The sequence below is a fragment of the Heliangelus exortis genome, chromosome 16 (genome assembly GCF_036169615.1).
Source record: "Heliangelus exortis chromosome 16, bHelExo1.hap1, whole genome shotgun sequence".
Lineage (NCBI taxonomy): Eukaryota > Metazoa > Chordata > Aves > Apodiformes > Trochilidae > Heliangelus > Heliangelus exortis.
This window is the reverse complement of record NC_092437.1, coordinates 5,506,802-5,534,118: the sequence shown is the minus strand read 5'-3', so window position 1 is coordinate 5,534,118 and position 27,317 is coordinate 5,506,802. Positions and strand designations below refer to the sequence as shown.

At 32.9% G+C, this 27,317-nt stretch overlaps 2 protein-coding genes across 3 annotated transcripts in view; one reads left to right on the top strand and one right to left on the bottom strand.

Moving 5' to 3' along the window:
• Positions 1-27,317, top strand: part of TUBB1 (tubulin beta 1 class VI) — a 340,778-nt gene that overhangs the window by 245,896 nt on the left and 67,565 nt on the right. The gene's annotated exons all lie outside the window — the stretch shown is intronic.
• SYCP2 (synaptonemal complex protein 2) lies at positions 957-27,266 on the bottom strand. The gene is made up of 45 exons (XM_071759460.1): positions 26,428-27,266; positions 25,687-25,827; positions 25,388-25,516; positions 24,997-25,101; positions 24,525-24,549; positions 23,869-23,954; positions 23,358-23,446; positions 22,787-22,821; positions 22,185-22,327; positions 22,056-22,108; positions 21,213-21,258; positions 20,893-20,988; positions 20,474-20,534; positions 19,798-19,946; positions 19,467-19,541; positions 18,897-19,052; positions 18,209-18,308; positions 17,403-17,521; positions 17,008-17,103; positions 16,825-16,897; positions 16,663-16,720; positions 15,715-15,851; positions 15,263-15,360; positions 14,683-14,804; positions 13,885-13,915; positions 13,313-13,377; positions 13,160-13,217; positions 12,415-12,470; positions 11,845-11,893; positions 11,549-11,723; positions 11,180-11,247; positions 10,040-10,225; positions 9,415-9,601; positions 8,746-8,993; positions 8,471-8,641; positions 7,621-7,711; positions 6,864-7,022; positions 6,422-6,549; positions 5,857-5,951; positions 5,676-5,775; positions 5,461-5,519; positions 5,049-5,127; positions 4,576-4,632; positions 4,097-4,200; positions 957-1,417 (listed from the first exon to the last, which is right to left on the bottom strand). Exons 1-44 carry the CDS (start codon positions 26,449-26,451, stop codon positions 4,126-4,128), a joined length of 4,353 nt encoding a protein of 1,450 aa, XP_071615561.1. The 5' UTR covers positions 26,452-27,266; the 3' UTR covers positions 957-1,417; positions 4,097-4,125.

Genomic DNA, 27,317 nt, shown 5'->3' with positions numbered 1-27,317 from the left:
GGACCAGATCCTAACCTGTATAACATGATGTTCATTCTTCACTGGTTGAGGTTCTGGCCCTCTAAAGAATAACAATGAAGTTCACTGTTATTCTCATTCAAAATTACTGACTTGGACAAACAAAGAATTGTTACAATGTGTTTTGATATTTAGCAAACAAATTATTTTAATGCTTTCTTGGCAGTAAGAGGAAAAAAGTAACAAAATGTTTATAACAAACTAATAGAACTGGTTAAGAAAAATGTAAAGCCAGACATTTAAAAATGCTTGACAACTAGAAACATCTGAGAATTCTACTTTAGATACTACTATATGGAAAAAAATTGGGGAAAAAAAAAAAATAGATAGAAAGCATGCCTGAGGAGACAGCAACAAAATGGCACACACACAAACAAGACAAAAACTTCTCTGCAAGAGTCTTAAAAGTTATCCTTTTAGGAAGTTGCTCAATGTTGAAAATTTGAAAAAGGTGCTCTCAGTCTTGTAGCATTGTTGAGATGATCTCCAGGAAGTGTGAAAATAATAAAATAAGGCATATGAAATTGTATAGACTACTAAATTGCTGCAAGATGGTGAGCAGAATCAATGCAAACAGCAGAAACTAAATTTCAGTTCCCCTCTGCTGCCCAGTGTGGGGGTGAATAACAAATAGAAGTGCTATTCTGCAGACAAACTAACATTTAAGAATGGAAGGTAAGAACACAACAGTGCAACACCTAAAAGAGTAAGGGCACTCCTAGAAGAAACTGGGTGATGTGGTAGCCAGGACTGACCAATGTTGCTAGTTGTAATTTTGTACTTGTTAATGTTTGACTTATGTGACTATCAGCTGAAGACTTGAATTACTCAATTACTTGATCCAAAGATTTTTTTTTCTATTTATTACAATTTTATAACTTGCTGGCTTTTCACAGAAATACGTAACATTATAAACTAGCCTTTTAACATACCATTAATTATATTTATCATCTTAATTTTATTATTTAAAAAGTACTATTAATTCTAAACAACAACATAATGATAATCCAGGTGTAGTATAAAAGGATAAACAGAAAAGAGAGAAAAGTTTCTTCAGCTCAAGAACCATATTTAGTTTGAGAACAGTAGATGACCCACTGTCAACTACAAACTTGGATAATATCCATGAAAGTAACACTGCTGTTTAGCAGCAATGCATACTTTCACTGATAATAAAAATGTTTTATAAAACACATTAAAATGATGTGGAAAAATATAATAAATAGAAAAAGATTTTAAGGGTAATATAGAGCAGCTTTTAAAATTTCAAACAATGCCTATGAGCTGTATTACCAATGCAACTTAACCTCCTGTAGTCATGCAGGGATATGCTTTGCTTCTTCCCATGTTCTCAGCTGTCCTTCCACCACAGGAATCCCAGCCTTTTTTCTGCTTCAGTCTGGTAAGAGACAAAGTTGTGACTACTTCAGATGGTGTAGTGATGACATGGTCACTTCCTACCACTTCATTTAAGTGTCTACTTTAAATGACTCCTAGGGTTTCCTCCCCACAGATAAAAAAAATTTTGCTTCACAATTTTACATTTGTTAAATTTGATTTTACTTGCTCAAACTTTTGGGGAGCCAGTGTAGTGTGATAAGACTGATACGTGGGCACTAAAATTTCATTATTCTATTGTGAATTCTCCATAATAATAGTAATTGTATTTATTTCCTCAATATGTACTCACTATAAGAAAAGAATATGGGCCTTGCAGGGTACTTTTAGAAAACTTGTACAGTTAAGATACTGTTTCATATACAGATAAAATTCAATTATACCAGTAAAAAAAACCAACCAAACCAAACACCTTTTAACATCTCATGAGGTCCATCTAGTGGAGATGGCAGTGATCACACGCTAAAAAAAAAAAACCAACAAAACACAATACAACAATCAGAAAAATTAGAACAGCATTAAGTATGGTTACATAGATGGGGCGAGTAGATCAAATTTCAGTATAATAATTTCCAGAGACAACATTGCCTTGCATTTTTAAAATTAAAAACTATTTCTGTTTACAATAAACCCATTAAGTGTAAGAACACCTATTACTCTGTATTGTACTCTCAGGGCACATTGGAGGGAAATCTGTTACATCCATTTCCGATCTAAGAAGTTTTCTGAAGATGGTTGGTTCAATAAGGAAAAATCAATCATTTCATAAAGTTATAGATTAATATAGGTTGGCAAGAAACTAGTTCCTTTCCCAAGGTTGTGGGACCCACCCTCTGCTCTGAGTGAGGCCAACTTTGAACTTACAGTAGTTTGCTAAATGAGTGAAGAGTTCAGGACAGAATCTGGAAGTATGGACTTTTGTCTTGTTTTTAATTTTGTTCAGATTTTCCCATTTTCTTTGATGTCCTTCACCAGAGTTTTCTGCCTTAACTCTACCTTAAAATTCAATTCTAAATCGTGCAATTTTTCTCTTTGAAAATAAAACTTAGGAAATGGTCACTCTGAAATAACGAGGGATAAATCAAAGATGTATGAAGTATCTGAAGAGCAGACAGATTGCATGGGCAAAGCAATAAAGAAAGAAAACTGGTTAAGTATCACCAAAGATGAAGACAGTGGTGAGGTTCAGCAGAGAACTTCTATGGGATAAATATATTGAAAAAATGATTGGTGGGTTTGAAGTCATATCAACCTAAGACTTGATGAAAGCCAGTTTATGAGACTTGTAAAGAAATAGATAATAATTGCATCCAGAACTAGCTGGAATGAAAATAAGAGTCTGAGAGAGCCTAAGTGGTTTCAGTAATGTATGAAAAAAAAATTAGAGGAACACTATGGTAAAATCAAGGTCTCTGCATCAATTCCAATATTAGGAATGCAGAAAGGACCCTGAATTAAAACAGGAGTTCAGAGGGTGGAGGGGTAATGGAAAAAATGCATCCACGATGTTAAAGACAACCAAAGGACAAAATAAAGAGGTACAGGAGAATATAAATTAAAGGTTATCATGTAATGAAGCTGTGAAGATGTTACCCAAAACTGGCTAAATATATTACTTTGAGACCACTAGGTCATCACATCAGCTACAGACATGCATGTACTCTTCAGCCTTGCTCCAGAAGATGAGAAGTTGTGTTAGTTCAGAGCTGAGTGAGCTCAGGCTCCTGAGGTGCTGGGAGTGGTAACCTGGAGTCAGCTCCATGGTACAGGGGCAGCTCTGTGTGTAAAAATGTAGCAAAGCTCCAAGACATGAACCTTCTAGGAGTTCTCTACATCTCTTACTTCTTCATCAGCTGTAAGCTTTTAACCTCCATTTTAAGATGACTTAAATAAAAGTATTATTGTTCTGAGCAAGTTAAAAAAAATTAAAAGGCTACTAAGGAACTACAAAATGCACGGTAGATTTGTGTATCATGGCAACAAAGAAATGCATATTATGACTTACTGGACACTTTCTTAGGAAATCTGAGCACTAAGTATGTGGAATAGATTGCATTAAGTATGTAGATCGTGTTTGAGCTACAGATAGCAGATATCTTGCTGTTTTCATACAGAAAGTATGTGCAGCAGCAAGTTTTATTTGATGTGTATTACTGATTTAAAGCAAAACAGTAAAAAAACCAATACAGACAACATTTTTCTTGAAATATTTAATACAAATATTTGCAACATAGTTCAAACACAAGTGTTTAGAGTTTTGGTTTCTCTTAGAAACTCCTATTGAAGATGAACACCACAAACAAATAGAACTGACATCAAAACAGGCAACTTCATCCTTAAATAATTTCTGACTGTATTCTGGATTAGAAAGGACTATGCTGTACACATAGAAGCAAAACAGGTTCAAAGTGAAATTTGAAATTATTTCTCTGAAAGTCAGTTAAATAACATATAAAAAATGTTAACGACCTCTTAAAAAACAGTGTGTGCTAAAAATTCAAAAATTTACATATTGCATTTTTAGCAGATTCAGTAAAATAATTCCAAATCTCACATATAAAAGGTGCAGTCTTATTCACAAAGATTTTGATATAATTAAAGAAAATACGCTTTCATTATAACAGTGTAAAAACAAACAAAACTGTTAAATTTTACATTATGAAAGAGTATTTATGTTCACCTTGAATTTCAGGAAGGTATCTGAAAATATTATTTCAGAATTCTATCTTCTGATTGAAACAATGCCTGCAGTCCTCTGCGAACATTACACAGTTCCTCTTCTTGCTGTGAAAAAGCATTACATTTATCACATACTTCAAATAAAATATTTCTGGGTTGTGCTGCTTTTTTATTTTTTTTTTTTAAGTACTGTAATTCTGGTGCATAGTAAGTGCTGCTTTCAGGAGATCAAATCTGATTCAAATATGATACTTTTCCATGTCAACATTCAACATATTAAGACTCAGAACTAAAGCAGTAAAGCTGTATCAGCTTTTATCAGCCAGATAAGGTTTGAAGTACAATGTGTCAGTGCTACTTGGATTCTGACGCCTTTTTATTTCTGATAGGGAACTAGAAATCATGATTTTTAGTAATTTAGTGTTCAAGCCACTATACTTAAGCAATAAATAAAACTGAGGACAAGATAATTTCATTTACCATTTCTTTAAGGAGTTTCTCTTGGAGTCCTTTTATGTCTTCTTTCATCAGATTCATCTATGAAAAGATACTTAATACATCTTTCTCTGATCACAATTGCCAACCCATTTTCAAGAGGACAATTTCATCCCTAAATGGTTTATAAATGAGTGATACAGATGCACGTGCATCCACCTGTCTAATGAAAGGGATGCTTTAGATTTGTTCTTTCTTGGATGATTAGCATGGGTAAGCAAAGACACAGAATACAGAATCTTGCAGCAGTTTTCCACATAAATTCACACAATTTACAATGGATTCATCCTTTCCACAAAACTAGCTCTAAAACACTGAATAGTTACATTAAAGGATATTTTGTAACAATGGAAAACTACAAAAATACTTAAGTGACCTTTATAAAATGCTTAGGATAAAGTCCTTCTTTGAATAAAAAGTAAGAATTCTTAAAAACGAGAAATAGAAGTTCATCATACCTCTGAAGTAAAAATATGTTCTTCATAGTCAGCAGTATGATAGATGTTTTTTTCATATGATGTTTTAAGTATCTGAATTCTGAAGAAAGAAAAAGCAGTCCAAATAAGCTTTGCTACACATGAAAATTCCCCACACATTACAAATACAATCCATTATTTTCAAACTATTTGCAATTAAAAGCATGGATGAACATTACCATCACTGTTACTATTGGAATTCTCCAGGAGTTAGGTGGAAAAACTTAGTGATTATTTTTCCTGTAATGTAACATGTCAATCTCATTTCCTCATACAAGGTGCTATCTCTATGTTATGGAAAAAAGAAATTGCGTAGAGAATAGTAGTTGACCTAACTTACACCTCAAATAAACAGAACATAAGTCCCCACCTGGGATTCCTGAAGCCTACTCACCTCTGCTGCTCACTTCTCATGTACGCACTAAAAGTATGTGTATGTTTTTTCCAAAAGATCTGGAAAGAAAAGTAGATGAAAATCGGTAGGAACCAACCTTAAGCAAAATTATAAAGGCTTTTAAAAAAAGAATTAATCATCTCAAGTTAAAGATTATGTGAGCAATTTATGGATTCCATAAGAATCTGCCATGATCAAGCAATTAAAATACAAACCATGAACTCTTTCTCCATGTTTTTCAGAGACACAGAATCTTTTTCAAAATTCTCAATTTCCTCAAGGAGAATAAAATGAAATCTGTCCAGCTGTTTGATCCTACCAAAACAAAATGAGTTACTTTAAAATGAAATTAATTCCATTTTAAGGAAGATATAAAATATATCTTTCATTACAGACCTGCATTCATGTAGCTGATAGCTCATTTTTGTCAAGTGCTCATGGACAGCTCTTAATGACTGTTTAGCAAAACAATCCATTATCCGTGAGCGGCTCTATGAGGAAGTTTTAACATTAAATTCAGATTATTTTCACTTTACAAAAAAAGCCTGTATGTTTATACTGTAATTGTATAGTATCACAGGTCACACTCAGCAAAAAAAATCTTCCGTAATTTTTTTTTCATTGCCTCACTATCCTTTACGGAAAAGCTTTCTGTTAATGAAATCTGTTTCTGATAAAATTCTAACTTAATTAGATGTAAATTACTTGAAATTTTGTTAGAAACAACAGACAGGATAAAAACCAAAACAGACCTAAAAAACAGGATAATTGGTTATTAGTGAGGTACATAAGGGAACTGAAAAAGGCATAAAAGGCAACTTGAATTCTGTCATTTCTTCAAATTCTATGCACGTGGCTATTTTCACGCTCTTTTAAGCAAATTCTGTAGTGAAAGCCAAGCTATCATTGATATGCACAAGTACCCACACAGACAACTAATATTGTATATGAAATGTCTTACCTCAATTTTCTTAGTAAATTCTTTTTGGAGCTTCTGACATATACTCATAGTTGAACAACCAGGTTCCCAGAGCTCCCCATCCAAACCAGTCACATCATTTACAGACCAAGTAGACACGGTTTCAGACACTGCAGAGAATGAAAAAAAGTGTGGCACGATTCAGTATGAAAACTTATTCTATCTGACATATCAACAGGGTCTAAAACACCTTTTGTTGCATACAGATTAATTTCCCCACTTCGATGGCCTGGGACCAGTATCTATTTTCACATCAATTTTCTGACTTTTTAATGGCTTATGTTTCTAAATACTAAGCATTTTTATGCCCTTTTTTGAACAGAGAAAATGATTTTGATGTGCTTTTCCTTGTTACATAATTTTTAACTTTTGCACAACTATAGCCAACATTCACTCCATAGCCAACTTTCACTCCATAACCAACCTCCACGCGTAACAACGTCGTCTGTTTTAAATAACTTTCTAGGCTGTAACTTCATTATTCTGTCTCTTTTCTTTTTCTCCTCTTTGTTTGTTTCTACATCAGAGCTGCTTTCTGTATCACTGTGGTACCTTCGCTTGGAAAATGTCTGTATAGTTGGTCCTTTAATAAACACAAAAAAAATGCTTAATTTTAGGATTATTTAGAACAGTGAACTAGGAGGATGAAAAAGAATTTATTGACCCCTTGGATCCAAACTCTATGGATATGTGTCATGACTTCAAAACTCAAGAACTGTATGAGAATTAACAAGCATTATATTTGTGGAGGGCATGTTCAGCAGATAGGAGAACCTGCTGTAAATTAAAATCAGGATTTCAATACAACACAGAGCTACAGAACTCTTGGATCCATGAAAGAATCACTCATTGCAGAGATTCAAACTAAAAACTCTTTTCCTGATTGTGCCATTAACCCCACTGTTTTTCCACACATCAGTAGGAATGCTTCTAACTCCTTCTCAAGAGCACAAGTAACTCTAAAGAGTCACTACATTCTGGAGCCAAATTTTCAGGCTTTTTTTTGGTAATCAAAATAGCAAAGAAAACAAGGAAAAAGAGTAAAAATGAAATAATACTGAAATATACATAAAAGAAAGCAAGATTAAAAGACTTGGGCCACATTTTTATATTAAATAAACATATTTCTTATCCTTTCCAGAGACACATAGGAAATCCTGCTTCAAATGAGATGTCTGTACCTGACTCATGTACAGGGTGATAAGGTACTTTGCTCCAAGACTCTACGTTTCTTCCACTGGAAGCAGAAACTGGAGATGTTGCTGCATCATCCTAAAAGAAAAGTCACTGATTTATTAGCTTCCAAATTAAAGCTCTTTTAAGAGTCTTCATCAGAAATGCACACTTATATTTGCTTTTCATTAAACTAGGGACATGAACACAACAACAGGAAGTAAAAAAAAAAAATTATACGTATTACTACCAGATCCACTACCAGATGCAGATGAAAGATAAACAAATTGTTCATTTTATGAATAATTACTGATAGCAATAATTCAAATGATCAATAAAATCTGTTTCTTGCAACACAACACAAAATTATTTCTTGAAGGAGTCATAAGTGTTTTTTTCACCAGAAAAAGTACTTACAAGTGGTAGGAAGGTATAGAGTTGTTTTTATTGATGTGCCAGTGCAGCAATACTTTTTGTACTGAATAATACATTAATGTTAAAACTATGAGAGCACTTTTTCACCTAAAGATTTTTTCCACACAGATGCCACAACTCTTAATTTGTGAAAAATTATTTTTTATTGAAAGTGAAGAAAGTATTTAAGACAATTAATTTTAACTGATCTTGTCAGGATACAATTCTTTCCTCGTATCCATGTAATAAACAATTCCCTAACTTATCTCAAATATTTAAAAATTAACTAGTAAGATTTTCCAAACAGGTCACAAGCAAACATTATATATAGAATTTATTATTAAGAAAGATTTGTTGCCCATAAACCTCACTATATGTAAAGCAAATAACATTGACAAAAAAGCTGCAACTCTCTTCTGAAAAGCAAAGGAATTAATAACATACCTCTTCTTCACTTTTGGTAACATGCTTAGTGATATCCTGTACTTTTCCTTTAACAGCCAGTGTGTCTGAAAAGCAATGTCTAAAACTTGAATCTTCATTATTATCACGGGTTTCAAATACAGACCCCTTTGAATGTTTTCCACTGACAGCTTTGGATGTCCTTAAGCTAAGCTGCAGATCAACCAAAAAATTCATTATTGAAAAGAGGTGAACAAAAGTATAAATCAGTGGCAGCAGAACGAAACAATTTCTGTTAAAATATTTAAGATTCTTACCAAAGATGCTTCAGTTAAAACTGGTGAGAAACTTTTATTTCCAAAAGTTAACTTTTTAATAGTCATCTCAGGGGACTGATTTAGACATACACTTTGAATATTCTTTTGTGGATAGGAATTATTGGGAGAGATTCCTTTCTCAAAGTTTAATACTTCTCTTCTTTCTGGTGTTGAATCCTGAAGACCAGGTGATGTTTCAGTGAAATCATGCTCTTGAGCAACATCACTTTCTGATATTCTTTCAGCACCTAGAAAACAGGTAATTAACTGTCAGCATGAGGAGTGAAAGTGAAAAAAAAAGGTAAGTTTAAGTCCCATTTTGCTAGCTGTTCCAACTCTGGGTATTTGCAAATCTTAGATGTGTGGATTTTTATTTTAAGTTTTGGCATACAATATTTCACACTAGCACCTTTTGCACCCTCCACACTATTTTAGCAGTAAGCAGATTAATTCTAACATTTATGTGTTTCACTTACATATTACACTGATGTCAAATAACTGTGCCAACCTAGAAGTGTTAGTGACATATTGAGAGACTTCCCTAAATTAAGTGGTACACACTGAATCAGGGTATCTCTCGTTTTTTAAAAGCATGAAATAAATGGAAAGTTGTAGTCCTAATTTAACCTCCAACTCTTGATGCTATAAATTAAAAGTCTAAATACCTACATCTCATTGTCTCAGGAGAAGCAAGACTCTCAGATGAAAGCATTTCAATTTCCTTTTCTTCTGCAGAGTTCTTTGATTTAAGAAATGCTTTATGCACATAGTTAGCTATTCTCTTTGTCTCTGTAGACACCGTGTTCTGGAGTTCTTTTTTCTGATCATCAGCCTTGTTTTCCTCATTCATCTGTTTCTATTAAAATGCAGAGTTTATATAAATGTTATTTGTAAACATACAGAAATGTACAGATTTGGTAGGCAAAGAGCATATTAACTATACAGATCAGTGAACAGGCAGAAGGTCCAAAAAGATACATCATTAAAGGTACTCCCATTTAATATGTATATAAAAAATAACATTAATATTTTTATTTAAAAGACACAGTAGATCTTCGAAGCAGCAAATTTCTTAAATAGGAACTGAAAAACTATTATGACTGAGAACATAACTGAGGACTATTTTTTCTAGTAGGTAACATTCTTAATTTTTAGAAGGTCACGCCTAGAAATAATTCAGTCCAACTTGCTTATGGTGGGCTTTTGAAATTCAGGATCCTAAAAGTACAAAACAGAGTTTATTTTAAAAAATATTGCAGAAGTAGATTATTAGGAACAGAGTATAACTGTATACCTGTGTTTTTGATTTCTTCTCTTTAGAGGTACATGCTGAAGTTTTCCTTTCACACTCTGACTCAGAACTAGAAGGCTCTTTGTAATTTTTTGCTACCACTGCTCTTCGTGGTCTTTTTTGTCTGGTGGCTTGTTCTATTATTTGATCTGGTTTTGAATTCTCTTTTTCACATTTGTTTTTGTTCATCTTTGGAAGAATAAAAACATTTTCAGTTTAGATCAGAATGGTTAATAAATATCTAAGAATAAAGGTAGGTAACTTTGCTTAATTACTTGAAATCTATTATTTCAAAACAACTAAATAAGTTTAACTTTGCCAAAACAAAGATCAGGGGAATTCCACTACCAAAAAAGGACATTCTACTACGAAGCCCATTTTGCCACTGGGCAATTGATGATTCTTAGTTTAAGCCTGCTCAGAACTAAAGCCCTCTTTACCTTCAATACCTACATGTGGTGATCATATTTTCATGCCTGTGTTCTACTAAGTACATGTGTATAGCTTTAATCCACCAGGATTAAATAGACTTTTATAATTACTGTACAATCTGGAGGGGTGAGGGTTGTTTGGTGGTTTTTTTAATTTGTTTTTTAAACTGTGGCTTGCAAACATCTACAAGCATCATCCATTAACATGTTCATAATCACTTATAATTTAAAATACTCCCAACTTTAATATGCTGACAATATTTTACAACTAATATTCTTAGTACAGATAACACTTTGTTTTGCAATTTCACTGTTATATATATCCTTTAAAGAAACTGTCATCTCAGAGGTATTGGAATTCAATTAAGCACATTAGCCACATGAAAACTGCTGCTGAAAAGCTAACAGCACATTTAATGGAGAAGACAGCTATCAAGCAGTAGAAATAATCTATAATTTTAGGTAATAAAATTTACAAAAGCATCAATGTATAATAATAATTTTAACATACGAATAGCATTATGCCTGAAATACTACCTGAAATATAAAAATAAGACAGTACCTGAAAAAAACTATCTGTTCCTAGCAAATGATGTTGAATTAAGCATAGAGAAATGGCACAGTTTATGAAAAGTTATTTAGAACCTCTTTCTGTAGATAGCAAAGACATTATTAATATGTATTACAAATCTAGTAGCAAATTCACGTTTACCTTTTTCTTATTTGCATTTTTGCCTTTAGGTTTATCCACGTAGCAAGCAGGTTCAGAGAATTTATCTGCTGCTGCAATAAAAAGTCAGAAAAAAAATCAGCAAAATATGCAAGTGTTTGAAATTTAGAGTTTCAGCTACATGTCCACAAAGTACTGATTCAGTAAACTGCTTTCAGCACATTATTATTATTACCATAATAAAATAGAATTTTTTGAAATTAACCTCTATAAGTTACTATAATTAATCTGAAGATTCCTTAAGACAACAAAAAACTATTGTCTTCAACACTGCACATTACACTCTGTGCAGTAAATATCAATGAACAAACTTACTGCATTATTCTTAAGAAATATTTAAAAGTTTCTTACTTTTGTCTGTGCTTATTGCTTTCCTTACATTTTTATTTCTACTGTAATCAATTAACTGTGTTTTAGATTTTCTGTTTGACTCATGTAGCCAACTAATGTCAGTCTTGCTGTCATCAGCTCTGTATTCTGTATCCGTGTCACTGAAGAGATGCTTCTTGTTTTTATTGTTTGTAGTCTACAAAACCAAAAAAAAAATTCAAGTTACTGATTTATTTTTATTATACCTTTCACTTATATAGTTGGTATTTAAAGACAGGACAACAAGGTATAGTGATACACAAAAATCTGAGCCTTACTTTTTTGCTTCCTTTTATCTCAGTGATAGTTTTACTGTCATCTGTGTTCCTTAATTAGAAAAAGAAAAAAGAACCTTTAAATGATACATATAAAAACACTTGATATAAATCCTATTAGTTTTGTGATACGTGGATTAAAAATTTGAGCAAATGTACCAACTTTTGTCTTCACATCCACTTTGGAAATATCTACTCACCTTAAACCCTAAAGGATGTGCTTATTTGCTAATGATCAAACACACAGCACCAGCACCACCCTTTGCAGGCTGAACATAAACAAAAAACTACCACCCTCTATTGAGGACCTGATATCCCCATAGTACTCCATGATGAGAACTCAAGCTGTTTTCTTCATGGAACACATTCTTCCCACGTATCAGCCTCCAAAGTGAAGTCCTGAAACAGCCTAGGAGGCCAGAGCAGCTATGGCTATCACTTGGAAAAACACCCCAGTCAAGATACTACTGTCATGTACACATTCCCTGATTTTCACAGTGGAATGCTGGAGAATACAGACAGAACTATTCTTGATGATAATAAGGAGAGCAGGACAAAATATTACAGCCCTACCTTTTTTTGTTTGGACCTGTATAAGCACCGAGTTCAGTAACATGTGATTGTTTGCTCTAAAAAAAAATAAATAAATCAGAAAAAAAATTAGGGGGCTTATTTGTTATACAATTTAATCAAAATTAATCAGGCCATCAGAGAGTAACTGAGTTTTTGCTTGGTTTTTATGCTAAGCCATTAACTTAAAATGATTAATTTCTATCTTATCAATAATTTAGGAATAGAGCTGATAGTTCAAACCAGTTGGAACTCACTGAAGCACTCAATATCTCAAACTAATACTTCAGTTGTCCTCCACTTGCTTGACTACCAATTCAGCAGCTCCACTGAGACATAAGAAATGAGACTCTTCTGTTGTCTTCTGCAGTTATCTTTGCCAGATTTTCTTTTAAAGCAAATGTCTCTATAAAGTCAAGTATGTCTCTATAAAGGGGTTTGGAAGGATGGCAGCAACACTTTCAGGATAATGAGATAATTTAAAAATAAAGATACTCCTAACAAACTGTTTTATTCTTAATTCAGGAAAACATCATAATAGCTTTAAGTGTCCAGAACCTTAGGATAGCACATATCATTATACATTTACAAATGATGGACATGTTTACATGGCACACTTTTTTCCCCCCTTAATTCACTGATATAATTTGAACTTTTCAAAGTTAACTATACTTTCAGTAAACAGAATTTAAGTTGACTGAGCTCCCATCTACTCTGTTCATAATGTAAGTTTCAGTTATATTCTTACTCCAAGTTTTATGGTAGGCTCATCAAATCCACTGATGTGAAAGTTGTAAATATCATCCCTGTCAAACAGAGACAGAGGTCAATTTTGTGACTGATTTAATTGTAAAGTTAGGTAGGGATATAAACTGCACTTGAAAATATTTTAACTACTCACCCAGTGTGAGCAGCAGTTATATTAAGAGCAGAAGTGGTTTTCAGGTTTCTGTTCTGAACTTCTTCCTTTACACAAATGAAATGTTAACTCATATGTCACACTTGGGCTATGCATTCATCTACAATGTTATCTCAAAAAGTACTCACTAATGAGCTGCCCAGACTGCCACGTGGTTAACAATAGTACAACATAGGAAAAGGGACAAGAGCTAATAGAAACTTAATCTTTAAAAAGAATCCTATAATCTGATTTATTATAATATTCTTATTCTAACTATTTATCATTCCTGTGTTTAAAAGGAACAAATTCAATTGTACAATCCATAAACAGAAATTAATTTGGGTTTCACTGGCTGACAGTTGCCTACAAAAATACTATTCAATGTAAGAAAATATATAAAAGGTATGTCAAGTATGTACAGTCAATATATAATTAAACAACATCACCTACAGATAATCAACATTCAGCAATGTTTGTGAACTTTAGCTTTACACCTACTAGCTACCACCATATATATACATCTATCTGATATGAAAAAAGCACAAAAAAGAACCAAAGCAGTACTATGTTACCTTAGAGACACATGATTTATTTAAATGTGGCCTAGGAAAAAAAGGAAAAATTGTTAAATCCTAATTAGAATATGTGCTTTGGAATACTTTTTATATAAAGTCCTTATCAAACACAACAAATCTATTCGGGTATTTAAAAAAAATAATTTAAAAAATGGACTAAAAGAGACGAGACCCTTTCATTTTTTTGCTCTAGAAAAATTAATTCCAGGTCACAAACTAAGCTTGCAGCTTCTGTCTGTCTTCTGAACTCCTCTTTGAAAGATTTGAAAGGTGTCATAGCTTAACTATTCCAGTCCTTTTGTATTCAGTTACAACCAAACTTGGAGAGCATGTAATTGTATGTAAAGCACATGTTCAGTCTTCAGTTCCAGGAAGGCAAGTCCAATTTTCTTAAATAAGAAGCTGTTAAATTTAAACCTCTAACAAGTCGACCCTTTTAGGAGACACTCAGGGACTTCAGTTGATCAGAACACAGAAGACTGAATCCAAGGTTAACCCCCAAAATATGTTGGTAGCTTAGAGACACCCCACGTCTGCAGTGTCCATAAATTACCCCAGTTCTCAGAGACTGAATGAGGGAGTCAAAGACCATGGAAGTTTCTAACAGCCTTTGTACTTAATTCTACTACCAGAACTATTCAATTTCTAGTCTCTACCCAATGTACAACAGATTTTACTAAAAGTGACCCAATGATTCAGATGAAAGCAGATGAAAGAACTACAAATAGAGGAGCAGATTACAGACAAAGGCATGTGCACAAAAAGAAACACCAAGGCAAATAATTCACATCATACCTGTTAAAAGTCAAGGAGTCTCTTGCTTTGTTTTTCTCATCAGTCTTGTCTTTATATCTGTCACTGATCTTACTAATTAGTGATTTTGTTGTTGCATCTGTCATTTCTTTAGACTTTGCTTTCTATAAAAATAGAGTTTAAGACTAAATTTCTAACCCATTCGACAGGAAGGCAAAGCTGCAAACAGAGATATGCTTTCCAAACAATCACATAAACTTCATTAAATACAAGTGAGGAATAAATCATTGGGTTAGCAGGTATTTTCTTTTAAATAATGTGGGCTTGTGTAACAGGATGCTCAAAGAGATTGAATAAGTGCATGAAAAGCACAAGTTGTTGCTTATTTAAGAATTATTTTTTTAAAAGATGATTTTGAAAAAGAAATGCAGAGTAAAACAATCTTCAATAGCTCACACTAAAAAGTAAACAGTGAACCTGGCTTTATTTACCTCATAATAGTAGAAAGTTAATTAAAGGTAAGATTGTGACTAAAGGAAAATAAAACACAAACTCTGAAACACTGAAAAATTGGCAATTTTCTCAATTGCAAACCAGAGATATGAATGTAGCAAACTCTCACCGTCTTTAATTGGTTTGGATTTGCAGTATCTTTTTTAAAGAGAACATCTGGTTCCTCATTTGTAAAATCTGAGGGCAAAGATGTTTCGGATACTCTAGCTGAAAGAAATGTTTTAAATTATGTTCCAGGAGTAGTTTAAATGTTTTCTCTATTTAACATTTTCTGCTCAAAATTATTAACAATCTGACTGCCCACTAAGTATTTTGCTGTTTTCTTCCCTTGTGCTATCAATTGAATTTTCTTGGTTTTCTTCTCTTCTCCTTTTTTTATTTCTTTGTTTATCTGGAGAGATGCTTCAAAAAAATTAATAAATGCTTTTTGTTTCACAGCACTTTCACTAGCAATACAAACTAATACAGGAAAAGGAAAAAAAGAAAAAAAAAAAGCACAGCTGCAGGTTAAAAACTCATCTGGAACATTTTTAACACTAACAGTTAAAGTGTGAACATAACCTGGATGGGGTGTATGGGCCAGTGGTGGATTTAGCTTTTGCTTGTCACCAGTTGTTATATCCTTCTTAGGCACAGAGCATGCTCTTTTCTTCCACGTTTTGGTTTTATCAAAAGAACTCTCCAACAGATCAGACAGCCTAACAAAGATAATACCATTTTATTACCAGGGAATTGCAGAATTCAAATCTTATTTAGAATAAAAATATGCATCACAAAACCAAAAAATCTGCATTGGTAAATCAGAAAATCTGTATTGGTACCTTAGCCTGCTACCACTGTTCAAATCAACCAATCCATTAAAAATGGCAAATCTTCAGAAACAACTTACATTTTTCAGTCAGTTTCAAAACATCAACAATATCCTATGGCCATCAATAAACCTTGAACCAAGATAACCCTGTGGTGAGTCAAACCTGCTGATTCTTCGGGAGCAGATCACTTATGTAAACCCACGTGTCATTTGTATTTTAGCTTCCTATGTCATCTGAATTCCTTTCCTTGCTACTACTAAAGCAAACTCAAACTCCTCTTCTGATCTCATTAATTACTACTATTTGCATAAACAGATACATCAATATCAAGTGTTTGATTAGGACAAAAAATAGTACTGTTTATGAAGCAGCCTTAGTAAATACATATGAGAGTGCTGCTACGATGGCATGAATTTCAGAATTAAAAAAACAAAACTAAAATAAAATAAAAATATAAAATTAATAAAATAAAATCTATTTAAATAAAATAAATTTAATAAAATAAAATATAAAAATAAAAGTGACTTGACTTACACAGCCAACAGTTCTTTATGCAACTCTCAGGGAAGATCATACAATTTAATTTTACTATTGTCTGAAACTATGCAATATAATTTCTGTTCTGGCAATACTTGAAAACACTACCTTCAAAGTGAGTGACAACAACAGTGACTTAGTAATCTTTTCCAACACTTACACAGCTTTGTTGCCTCTTCCTGCTGGCTGAGAATCAGGAACAACATCTAATGCTTCATCTAAATGAGATACGAGTTTGGTACCAATTATTATTAAGAAGGAAATGAACAAAATTAAAATAATGTTAATAGTAAGGACTACCAACTCTTGTAAAACTACTTGCCTAAAGTTTGCTTTTCTGTGGCAACAATATCCAGTTCTTGTATCATGTCTAAAACTTCCTCAGCACACATTAGCTAGAGTTGGATAGCACCCAAAAGAAAATATTAGCACAGGCCTATGAACAGTATAACCTTGTCACCTTACACAGTAACTTTGCATTTCATAGAAGTGATGATTCCAGTACCTTTTCAGGTAGTTTTGACTCATTTCTGATATTTGAATTCCTGATCTTCTGTTCTGTTTCACAAAATCCATTATCTAGTGTACATCTTTGCCCACTCTAAAAAGTACAGTAACACTGTCAATTACAATCCACATAAGCAAAAGTATAATTATCCTACATAGTAACACTTGAAATATTCTAAACTACACATTCTATACATTAAAGCCTTTTTCTAAAGCATGGCTATATCAAAAAACACTTCAAAATTCCATAGTCATCTCATAGGGATTTCATAGTCCCATTTCATAGGGATTTGACAAGAATTCGACCAAGAAAGACATTCAGAACCAGAAATAAATGGAATAGAAATTAATGCTATTCTAAATATAAGACTTAGCTATGGATGAGATGCATACTCCAGCTGGTTCATCATAGAAACTCTTTGTTCTCATCTCATTTATTTCATTATTGTTAGACTTCTCAGCAGAGCTCATCATTTCCAAAGGTAATTTAAATCGTCCTTTATGAGGAGTGGCTGAAATCAAACCAGGGGCATGTTAGAATTCTATCATTTCTTCTGTTATCATTGCTGTGATATCTGTGACATCAGGAGAAAGAGTTTTGCCCATGATTACGTTTGCTCTATAAATTTTTAGAGTTGGCTAGTGTTTATATCAACTCATTATGTACCTTTTATAATTCTATAGATTTCAATTCAGTTACATGGAGTTTAATGAGCCCATAGACTGGATGTCTGAAGGTAAACAATGCTTTTTACAGCCTGGCCCTGGTAGAAAATAGTTGGTCACCTGTGAGATTTTACTGTAATGTATTTCTGCTGGAACACACTGTGGAGTTAGTTCCAAATGAAAAAGTTCTCCATCTTGTCCATCCTGATCTGAAAATGCTTTCTTTTCTAGCCTCTGTTAAGCTTAATTTGTAGATAATACATGGATATACATAACTAAGGATGCTGTTACACTTGAGACAGTTAAAGCAAGAAAATGAAGTTTGTTAGTCACATGGTTCTGAAGCTAGTTGCATGTCCAGCCTCTCCTGATCTTTGTCTTACAAATTTCTCCCTTGTAGAAAGTACTAAGTATCTGCTACAGTGACACTATGAGTAGGAAAGTGATGACTCCTATTTTTGACAAAGTAAAAAATGCTTGTATTTCAAAGACATTTTATAGCATGTTCTCCCTGGAAGTACGTGTCAACTTACCTGTACTAACAAATACCAGTGGACTCCTCGTGGAAAGTCTTGTAGTTCCAGGAATAAGCACAGATGCTTCAGACACTTTCCTTTTTCGAGCTGTAGTTACCTTGAGGAACAGAAAAAACTTGATGGTAATACACAGATTTAACAATAAAAATGTAAGATTTTAGAAAATCTATTTCCAAGAGCCCTTTGACACTTTCTGTTACTGAAGACATGGTGACATTGCTTGATGTTTTCCCCCACACCTAGCAGACACGTAGTTAGTCCAAGTATAAACATAATATGTTTGTAACTTTAGAGTGATTGTGGAGCAAAAGAAACACCAATCTTAATGAGCTGGGCTCCTCTCAGTTTAAACCAAATACTTAGCTATGCATAGGAGCAGTGTCATGAAACATTTGGAAAACCAGGATAGAGGATTGACAATCACATATTTTTTTGCAATCATCAGACTTTGGGAATGCCAAGTCTATTGGACTTGTCTCTAATTACAGATATTACTATCACCCACAGCTATGCCAGACTTCAGAATACCAGAAGAGATCTAAGCAATGGTTTAAAAATTGTCACATCATAGAAAAAGCATTAATTATATTATAGCTGTAAAGTAACAGAGGGGTTATATTTTACAACGAAAGAAATACTTATTGTATTTTTATAAACTCTTTTATGAATTGGTAATCCTGCTTACCTTGGAGGAACCAACTTTGCATTTATCTTGATTGTTATTTTTACCCGGAGTCTTTGAGGTTGCAGGAAGTTGCTGGGTTTTGTACTTACTGAGCTTCTCCTCTCCTTTAAGTTTGTCATCCAAACATGGTGACAACTGACTTTCTGGTACAAGTACCTATAAATATTTTGAATTTTTCAGGTATTTCCATTTTATATTTTATATACAAATAGACAGAGAGCAACTTTTTCACCTTAAGTAACACGATTCTCACTGGAGATTTTGATAAACTTCAGAGTTGATACACTTTCAGTGTGAAAGCATCCAAAGTAATAATTTTCACTAAGAAGGATCAGTTAAGAAATCACAATTCACATAAAAAGAACTCCTCCTGTGTCTATCTATCTGAAGTATTCTATGATTCGAGTATTAACATTATTATCTCCCCAAGTAAACAAGACATGCTTACTAGTAATCACTTGGACTGCTTTTACAATTATCTTTGTTTATTTGAAGTTTTAAACCCCTTGTTTTTTATGGTAGGTAGCCATAAATTAGCTAATAATCCAACCAACTATGAGGTAAAATTACCTGTGATCCACTTTCATCAAAGACGACGTGTACAGTTGTTTTGGCAACTGATGCAGTCAGCTTCTTACTAAAGCCCTACAAAGTGAGTAACCATCCATGTCAAATGTACACTTTGCTTGTTTTTTTAAACAAGAATCAGCAAGAAAATATTTCAGCCAGAGATAAGTGTCTGAAACCATGTTATAGGGGAAAACAAATTCTACAAGCTCATAGCAGTTCTATTTCTCAGAAGTTTCTCAGTCAGACTTTAGGGCAAATGAGTTTCTTATAAGCAGCAATGAGTAAGCTATGGCTTAATTAAGCACTGTTCAAAAAGGTGTTTATGTCTTACCTTGCACTTACTTAATCCATAAATCTTTCTGGTTGTATCTTTGATTTCCAAGATGGAATCAAAATATAAAAAAAAATTCTCTCCTTCTTGATTACCGACAATCATTGGGCTTTTTAGATTTATTGTTAATAATGTTTTTGAATCTTTTTCTAGACAAAAACAAAATTTGACAAGTAGCTTCATTACAATTTAACATCTCCTATAATATTTGTAAATACATGAAACTTGTACTCTTCAGTTCAGCTACTGAGATGTATATTTAATTCACTCTATAAGAAATTTTACTAGTGAAACAATTAATAATTCCATCTTTTACAAATATTCTATGTCATCCTGCAGAACTTTTAGTTATTCACTATAGTTGCAGACAAATTACATACATTTATGAAATTATTCTAACTAGTTTGAAAAGAACATTATTAAATGTCACAGCCTAGTGCCTTGTTTTGCATTGAAGTAACTATGAGATACTGTGTTAAAATTATTTTCATAAAATCACACCTGCATGACTGAAATGCAAATGTGACAGCAGTGCAGTTTTATCCCAACAACAGCATATATAATGTCTTATGTGGGAATTTTCCTTTGCTGAGAACTGAATCAGTGCTTTAGGATTAATCAGTTTGAAAATAAAAGTTACTGTTTAAAAAAATGTCACATTTTTGAGTGGTAATACCTTCAAGGCTGTACAGGTCTACCCCTTCTTCAGGTATAATAACTGTTTCCCACTGTTGATCCTAACATGAAAAATACATATTTTTAAAGCTAGAAAAGCATTATATTACAATTAAATGAAGTGATCATAAAAGTTACTGAGGACAATTTCTCAACTTTTTAAATCCTCTTTTACAAGGAGTGACAATGAACACATACTTCACAGGTAACAGCAAACAATGTCTCAGAAGAGCTTTGGTAGACATTAACCTACTCATTTTTGATCTAAAGATGCACACCAAATCATTTTCCCCCTTCCCACTATAGATACACATGTAACTTTCATATTTTTTCATGTGGGGAAACAAGTTTGATACACTTGAAAGAATGTATAGCTACTGCCTCAGAACAATCTAACACAACAGACAAAAATTAGCTTACTGCATCATCTGCTGCCACATAGAAAGATATACTTCTGCTACCAACATTGAAATCAATCCAAAATTCTTCAAGGTTTTCATCCAATGGTATTTGTAGCTAAAACAGGCAAACAAACATGATAAAAGAGCTGAGAGCAATGACTATAACCAACTCGCAGGCTTTGTGTTATTCTTACAAAATTAAAATACATGCACGTTAGTATTCTTAAGAAAAAAAATAAAATCTTACTTGATCCCTATTTTTTCTTAACTAGAAGGCAAAGGAATTCTTCAGCTGAACAAATGAAAATCTGTGGATATATGATTGAACCTGTAACTCACCTCATGTTTATCAAGAGCTGCTGATAAACATGGATATGTGAAAACCCTGCAAGAAAATGATATTTTGTCAACTATCCAAAAATGCTGTGAATAAGTTTCATGTAACTAAACACAGCAACTGGACTCTGTTTTCAGCACAAAACTTGTGTGCTTGAGAGACTGAGATCACAGCAATCAAGAGCAGTGACTTGACTGCACTTCTTTTCAAAGGGAGATAACATGAAATCTTATATATCCTAACAATTAAAGCAGTGGGATAAGACCTCTTATCACTACACTCATACTTCTAGTTTATCTGCTGATATTTTAAGAATGATACTCAAACTGAATATACAGCTGATATGAAGACACAGCAGGCAATCTCTTTGTTATCAGGACAAATAAAAGTAACATGCTGAGCATGTGATCTGAAACATTTTTTCTTTTGTGTCCAATTAATTCAGTAGATACTCTCACTGATTACTTCTATGTACATATCCTAAATCAACAATTAGCAAAATATATGCCAACAGATTACTAGCTATTGCTAGATTATGTTTATTTAATTGAGCATCTCATAATTTTTCAACAAAACTAAAGAGAATATAAAAACTAGCTCATTGTAAACATTAAATGAAATGTGCTTTGTATAGTTAAAGCATCTTCTCAAGTGAGTGTTCTTATTTAGAAAATAGTTTCTTCAAGTTGTTACCTAATAATCTGAAACTCGCATGTTTGTCCTTTTTTTCTAGTAGAGGAATTATATAAATTTAAAAAAACTGTTTGTGATACAAAGGCTACTCCTGATGAATGGCCACAAAAAAAAACACATCAGCTTTGAAAAAAAAAAAAAAAAAGTTTTACCTTCTTTTGTCTCCAAGCATCCCATTCACCTGGTTAAGAAATTTTCTGCAATCCTATTAAAATAAAAATTTCTTAAAGAATTGTACAGCCAAAGTTTACATTCCTGGAAATATTTTTCATCTAACTTACTGTTTCGAACTCAGAATCTTTAATTCCTTTAAATGCATTTGACACAAACTCCATGGAAAACCACTGGCTTGCCAGTTCTGCTCTTTGCTTCTCTGACACCATTCTGCACAAAGCTTCAGTAATGGCCACCTGCAGGTCATAGTCTACAGCACAACACATTTAATAGGAACAGTAATTTTGAAAATACTCCTGATGTGAAAAATAAGTTAATAACAATGACTAAACAGCAATATTTCAAGATGAATTGTCAGCCAAACTTTCAAGGAATGTCAGACCTATACCAGGCATAAAAGCAAGACAAGTTTTCAATTTTCACCTGTTTGAACTGGGAAAATTTTGGGAGTCAAAAGTGATTCCTGAGAGAAATTATAGTACTACTGAACATAGTCAGCAGCTCACTACTCTGAAAGGCTGAATTCCTTATTTTAAAACTTATATTCATACTTACATACATGTATCTGAAACGTACCAGTTTGCACATTGTTTTCATGACATATTTGTATTTTTCAGAGGACTTTAAGAGCAACATTCTGCAACTTCTAAATGTCTTTCTTTTGATTTTTCAGAAGCTCAAAGCTAAATTTTTTAAGTCTCATGCTCACCTCCAGCATCCAAAATTCTCTGCCCCATGTCACTCCTGTCAAACAAAGAAACATTTCACTCAAATGTTACAGCAACACAAAGACAAGTTTATTTAATGTATGAGACAGTTTTCAATAAATGAGATGAAACCCTGATTCCACTACACCACTTAACTTGAAAAGGGAAAGTCTGTTATGCTAAGAATGTCCTCCTGAAAGTACTACAGTAGAAGTGTACCATACAATACATATAATTTTTATTCTGTTTATTTTTCGAAATGTGGAAAAAAAAATTCACAATGTGAATAGGGTGTTCCTTCCAGTCAGTGACTCACTGCTCTTTGAAGATGTTCTTATAAACAAGATTTTAATTATTTTAAGACAACTGGGGCTAGAAGAATCTGAACCCAGATTGGCAGAGGTAAATTTAAGCTTATAAGGGAGATTAACCTATGAGAATACCTGTCCACAGCCACCACCAGTGGAAAATGGAAAAGTGAATTAAAGACAGACTAGTAAATATTAGTAAAAATCGCCTTCCCAGAACTGCAAACAATGTAACGATAGAAAAATTATGCTGAAGGTTATTTACATGACAAGCAACATTTCCTTTGTAGAAAATATCTTTTTCCTGGCATCTCGAGGTGTGTTGTCAAGCATTAAATTAAGTTTTCTAACTACCTAAAAGTGGAGAAAAGGGAGTAAGATTAACTATAAAATAAGTTGTTAAAGCTTAAGTTATTTTTATTTTGGGGCCTTGTAACATACATTTCATAGCACTAAAGAAACAAACATGCTTAAATAATGGCAAAACAAGAAAAGGCAATGAGTTATTTCTGAACTTAAACATTATTTAACTACCCCAATTTCAATAAACTACATTCACTTTAATGTGAACATCCATTCTTAAAGGGTTACGTTTCTTATTTCAGGTTTAAACATAACCTGACATATAAATGTTAACAAACATCCCCAGAGAAGCATTAAATCATCTTTCTGATTCTAGAGCACTACAACATATTTTTTGTAGCATCTGTGCAGTTAAACTACTGTCTCTTAAAACACTAACCATAAAGCTGTTGTCTAGAAAGAAAAATGTTTACCTCCTGCTGAACATAAATACTTATTCTTACATCAGCAACGAGAGTACATGCTCTCAGAGCAAAGTTTTCCAGTATTTGCATTTTACCTAACAAAAAGAAAAAAAGAGTGATTGAGAGTGCATTAGGGTGGCTGTTCACCTGCATTTCGAAAAATACTGATTTTGATTCAATAATAAAATAAAGCATGCCCTCCTTTCCATACCAGATTAGTGATATTTAGGAATAAGCTTTTTAAGCTTTATGATTAAACACAAGACAGCAGAGTTAATTCAATTTGTAGTCAATATGTCTCATTGTGAGATTTCTATTCCTGGACAGCACTTCATAAGTGCCCTGGACTAATTATTTTTAAAATATAATTTCATCAGTTCTGTAAATTAGCTCTTGGAGATTTAATTTACCCTGAAATTTAACTTCCTAGGAAATGAATCTTTCATTTTGATGATGCCAGCATAATGGGCTGCAAGTGCCTTTCTACCTAGTGCTATACTGAAAGGTCAATAAAGACACTTCAGAAAACCTGCAGGATCCATGATCTGCTCCAAACCACCTTGCCTCAAGATGGCTCCACAAGTAGTCAGAGGTATTTTAACACGGGTAACTTTAAAATGTCTCTTTCAGAACACTATCAGATCCAGTGTACACTTTAAGCTCACCTTCAGGTTTGCTATCACATATAGCCTAGAATAAAACAAAACAAACCACATCATTTTGTGTATTTTGTAAATATTACAGCATAACAATACTTAAACCAAGTAATCAAAAAGAACTTAATATTTTTAATTCCTCTGTAATGAAGAACATAAAAGAGACTTCTAATACTCAATGTGGTTTCCCAAACCTGTATTTCAGTTACATTTATGGAAATTATTTCCCCAATGGCAAAATATTTACAAGCAGAGGAAAACTCACAAATCTTACAAACTTGTTAATCATGAGAGGAAAATGAGTATGAAGACAGACAAACTACTTATCCAAAGACTTATTATCTATTTCAGAAATCATTGTTAACATTAACTTTAAAAGTATATTCAACAGAAACACATTTGAAAGTGGTTTTGTTATTAAATTAATAAGAATTACTTTGACAAATATACATAATTCATTTTATTATCAATATATTTTTACCAGCAATATGTTGAAGAAATCTTCAGCCAGACCTGTAAGCATTTCATTCTTTTCATTTCCTCTGAGGATTAAAATTCCTTTTACCTTTTCAAACCAATTAACCATGTACAGGGAAAACAGAAGTATTTTAATACCATGAAAAAGGACAATAGTTTGTGTTATGTTTAAGTAAAATTATACAAACTATACAAACATTACAATAACACTATTACCAGTCTGTGTACTTTAGCCCCAAACTGAAATTTTTCACTCACAGTAAACTGATGCTGATTTCAAACTAACAGTTTCTGTAGCTGACTTTCTAACACGAATATATATAGAAAAATATATATATATTTTTTTTTTTTTTAATATTTTTAGTAAGTTCATGTATGCTTATGGTTTTACTTATCCTTCCAACTAGGCCATATTTCATCATTGCTGGGAGCCCATCTTCTCCTGCTATGTTGATTTTTTCCCCACATTTCTGAATAAAGTTTAGTAAAGTAGAAATGCTTTTGACTTCTTGTTTGTCCAGTTCCTGAAATTATAACATAAGCTTTAGTGTACAGTTCTAGAACTGAAGGTTAATTAGCCAGGTATCTTTTAGCTCTCTTTTGAAAACAAATTTTAAAATGAACAAATGAAAAAAAAATTTTTCAGACTACTGCAATAAGAGTAGAGATGATTCTGACCTAATAATTACCTTACCCGACACAGAAGCTTGTCTAGTTTGTTGACAAACTGTTTGCTGCATTTGTGAGAGACATTCTCACAGTCTTCTGTTGCCAGAAATTGCTCTAATAATTGGAAATCTTTTTTTCTTGTAGCTTCATCAATTAACTTTTCAAACTGCCAATAATAAAACAGAGCAACTGTATTACTTACTATATGTTTAACACTCTTTTAAAAAGGTTTTATGCAATCATCTGTTGCATTGTAAGGAAATATTGTGAACAATAATATCATTAAAAGTAAAACCTAAAGTACAGTACACCATGTCTAATACATTACCTAGGCAAAAACTTAACCACTGTTTTTAATTATTTGGTAGTTTTCCCTTTTCCTTAGTACATTTAATATTATGCATGTCTAATTATGTACTAGTGACTATGAAAGATATGAACGTATTTAAGGACTCCTGCATTCATCAACTATTTTGCTACTTTATTTTTTCTAAATCAATTATAACCAGAATTAAGCATTTTCATCATATCATCCCAGCTGATTCATGTATGTCAGATGCATGTGATTTATATTCATCAATAAAAATTTCCAATTCTACTTCCCTTCTATCCAACTGCTTAGCACTAACCTGTATGAAAGGAAAATGTGTTCCTTCCACATTCTTTGCCACAATGCAATTTTTACTTGTAATTTAATAACAGAAGGCCTGTTTTAAGCTGGTAATTGACACAATCAGTACTAATATTCTGGTCCATAAGCACATACCTGCATCTCATTCCTGGCTGCCATTTTTTGCAATTCATCTACTCAGCTGCATAAAACTGGGTACAATCATCACTCTACCAAAACATAAGTCACTGACAGATTTCAAACAGGTTTTGCAAAAACATCAGTCAGTAATCTAGCAAAATACATTACCAATTTCAAAATTTGTCACTAGTATAAATTTTACTTAAGAAATTAACTGGGGATACAAGGAAACATTCTCACATGAAAAAACTGCTTAAAATGACAGTGAAAGGAACGACCAGCTTGGGCAATGGAGGGGGTTCTGACTCAGTAATTTTTATGAAGAAAAAACCATGAAGATGGCCAATTATACTAATATCAGGTTATCCAGAACAGGTAAATCAACAGCAAAACTCCTGGAAGGCTTTATCAAAAAATAGTAACTTAAGAAAAATGTGGTAAATGCGTGCAGGGAAAGAGCCACCACATACAGTGCTCCAAGGTTCCTATTACCACAAAAAAGCAAGATTGCAAATGATCTTTTTCTGATAATATTGCCTAAACACAACTAAGACAAGTTGTTAGGGTTGCAGTGTTTTTGAGTTAAAACTTTTCCATGCTTTGTATAATTATTAATCTATATTCACCAATCTACAATGTGCAGTTTTGGACTTCCCATAGCACAGATCATACAGAAATTGACAAAGAAATGGGAAATAATGAATAAAAACAGGGAATGACTTCTGTAGAACGAGCACCTGGAAATGAACAATAGTTGTTCTTATACACATAACACAGAAATAACAAATAGAGGGTGGTTTTAAAATTATTTTTTTCCAATACAAGAATACAACGTCCTAAACTGAGGCCTTTGCTATCACCTCGCAGGTCTCGCCTCCTTTCTAGTCCGACAAGCCAGCAAAGAA

Bases quoted from the DNA above. Each gene is read 5' to 3' on its own strand.
- SYCP2 (XM_071759460.1), bottom strand. From the start codon at position 26,451: ATGGCAGCCAGGAATGAGATGCAG. The intron at 11,724-11,844 runs GTAAGGCTCAGA...TTGGTTTTGTAG, and splicing joins AGATAAAAGGAAGCAAAAAA to ACTACAAACAATAAAAACAA. The intron at 7,023-7,620 runs GTACAGACATCT...TGTTTATTAAAG, and splicing joins TCACCCTGTACATGAGTCAG to GACCAACTATACAGACATTT.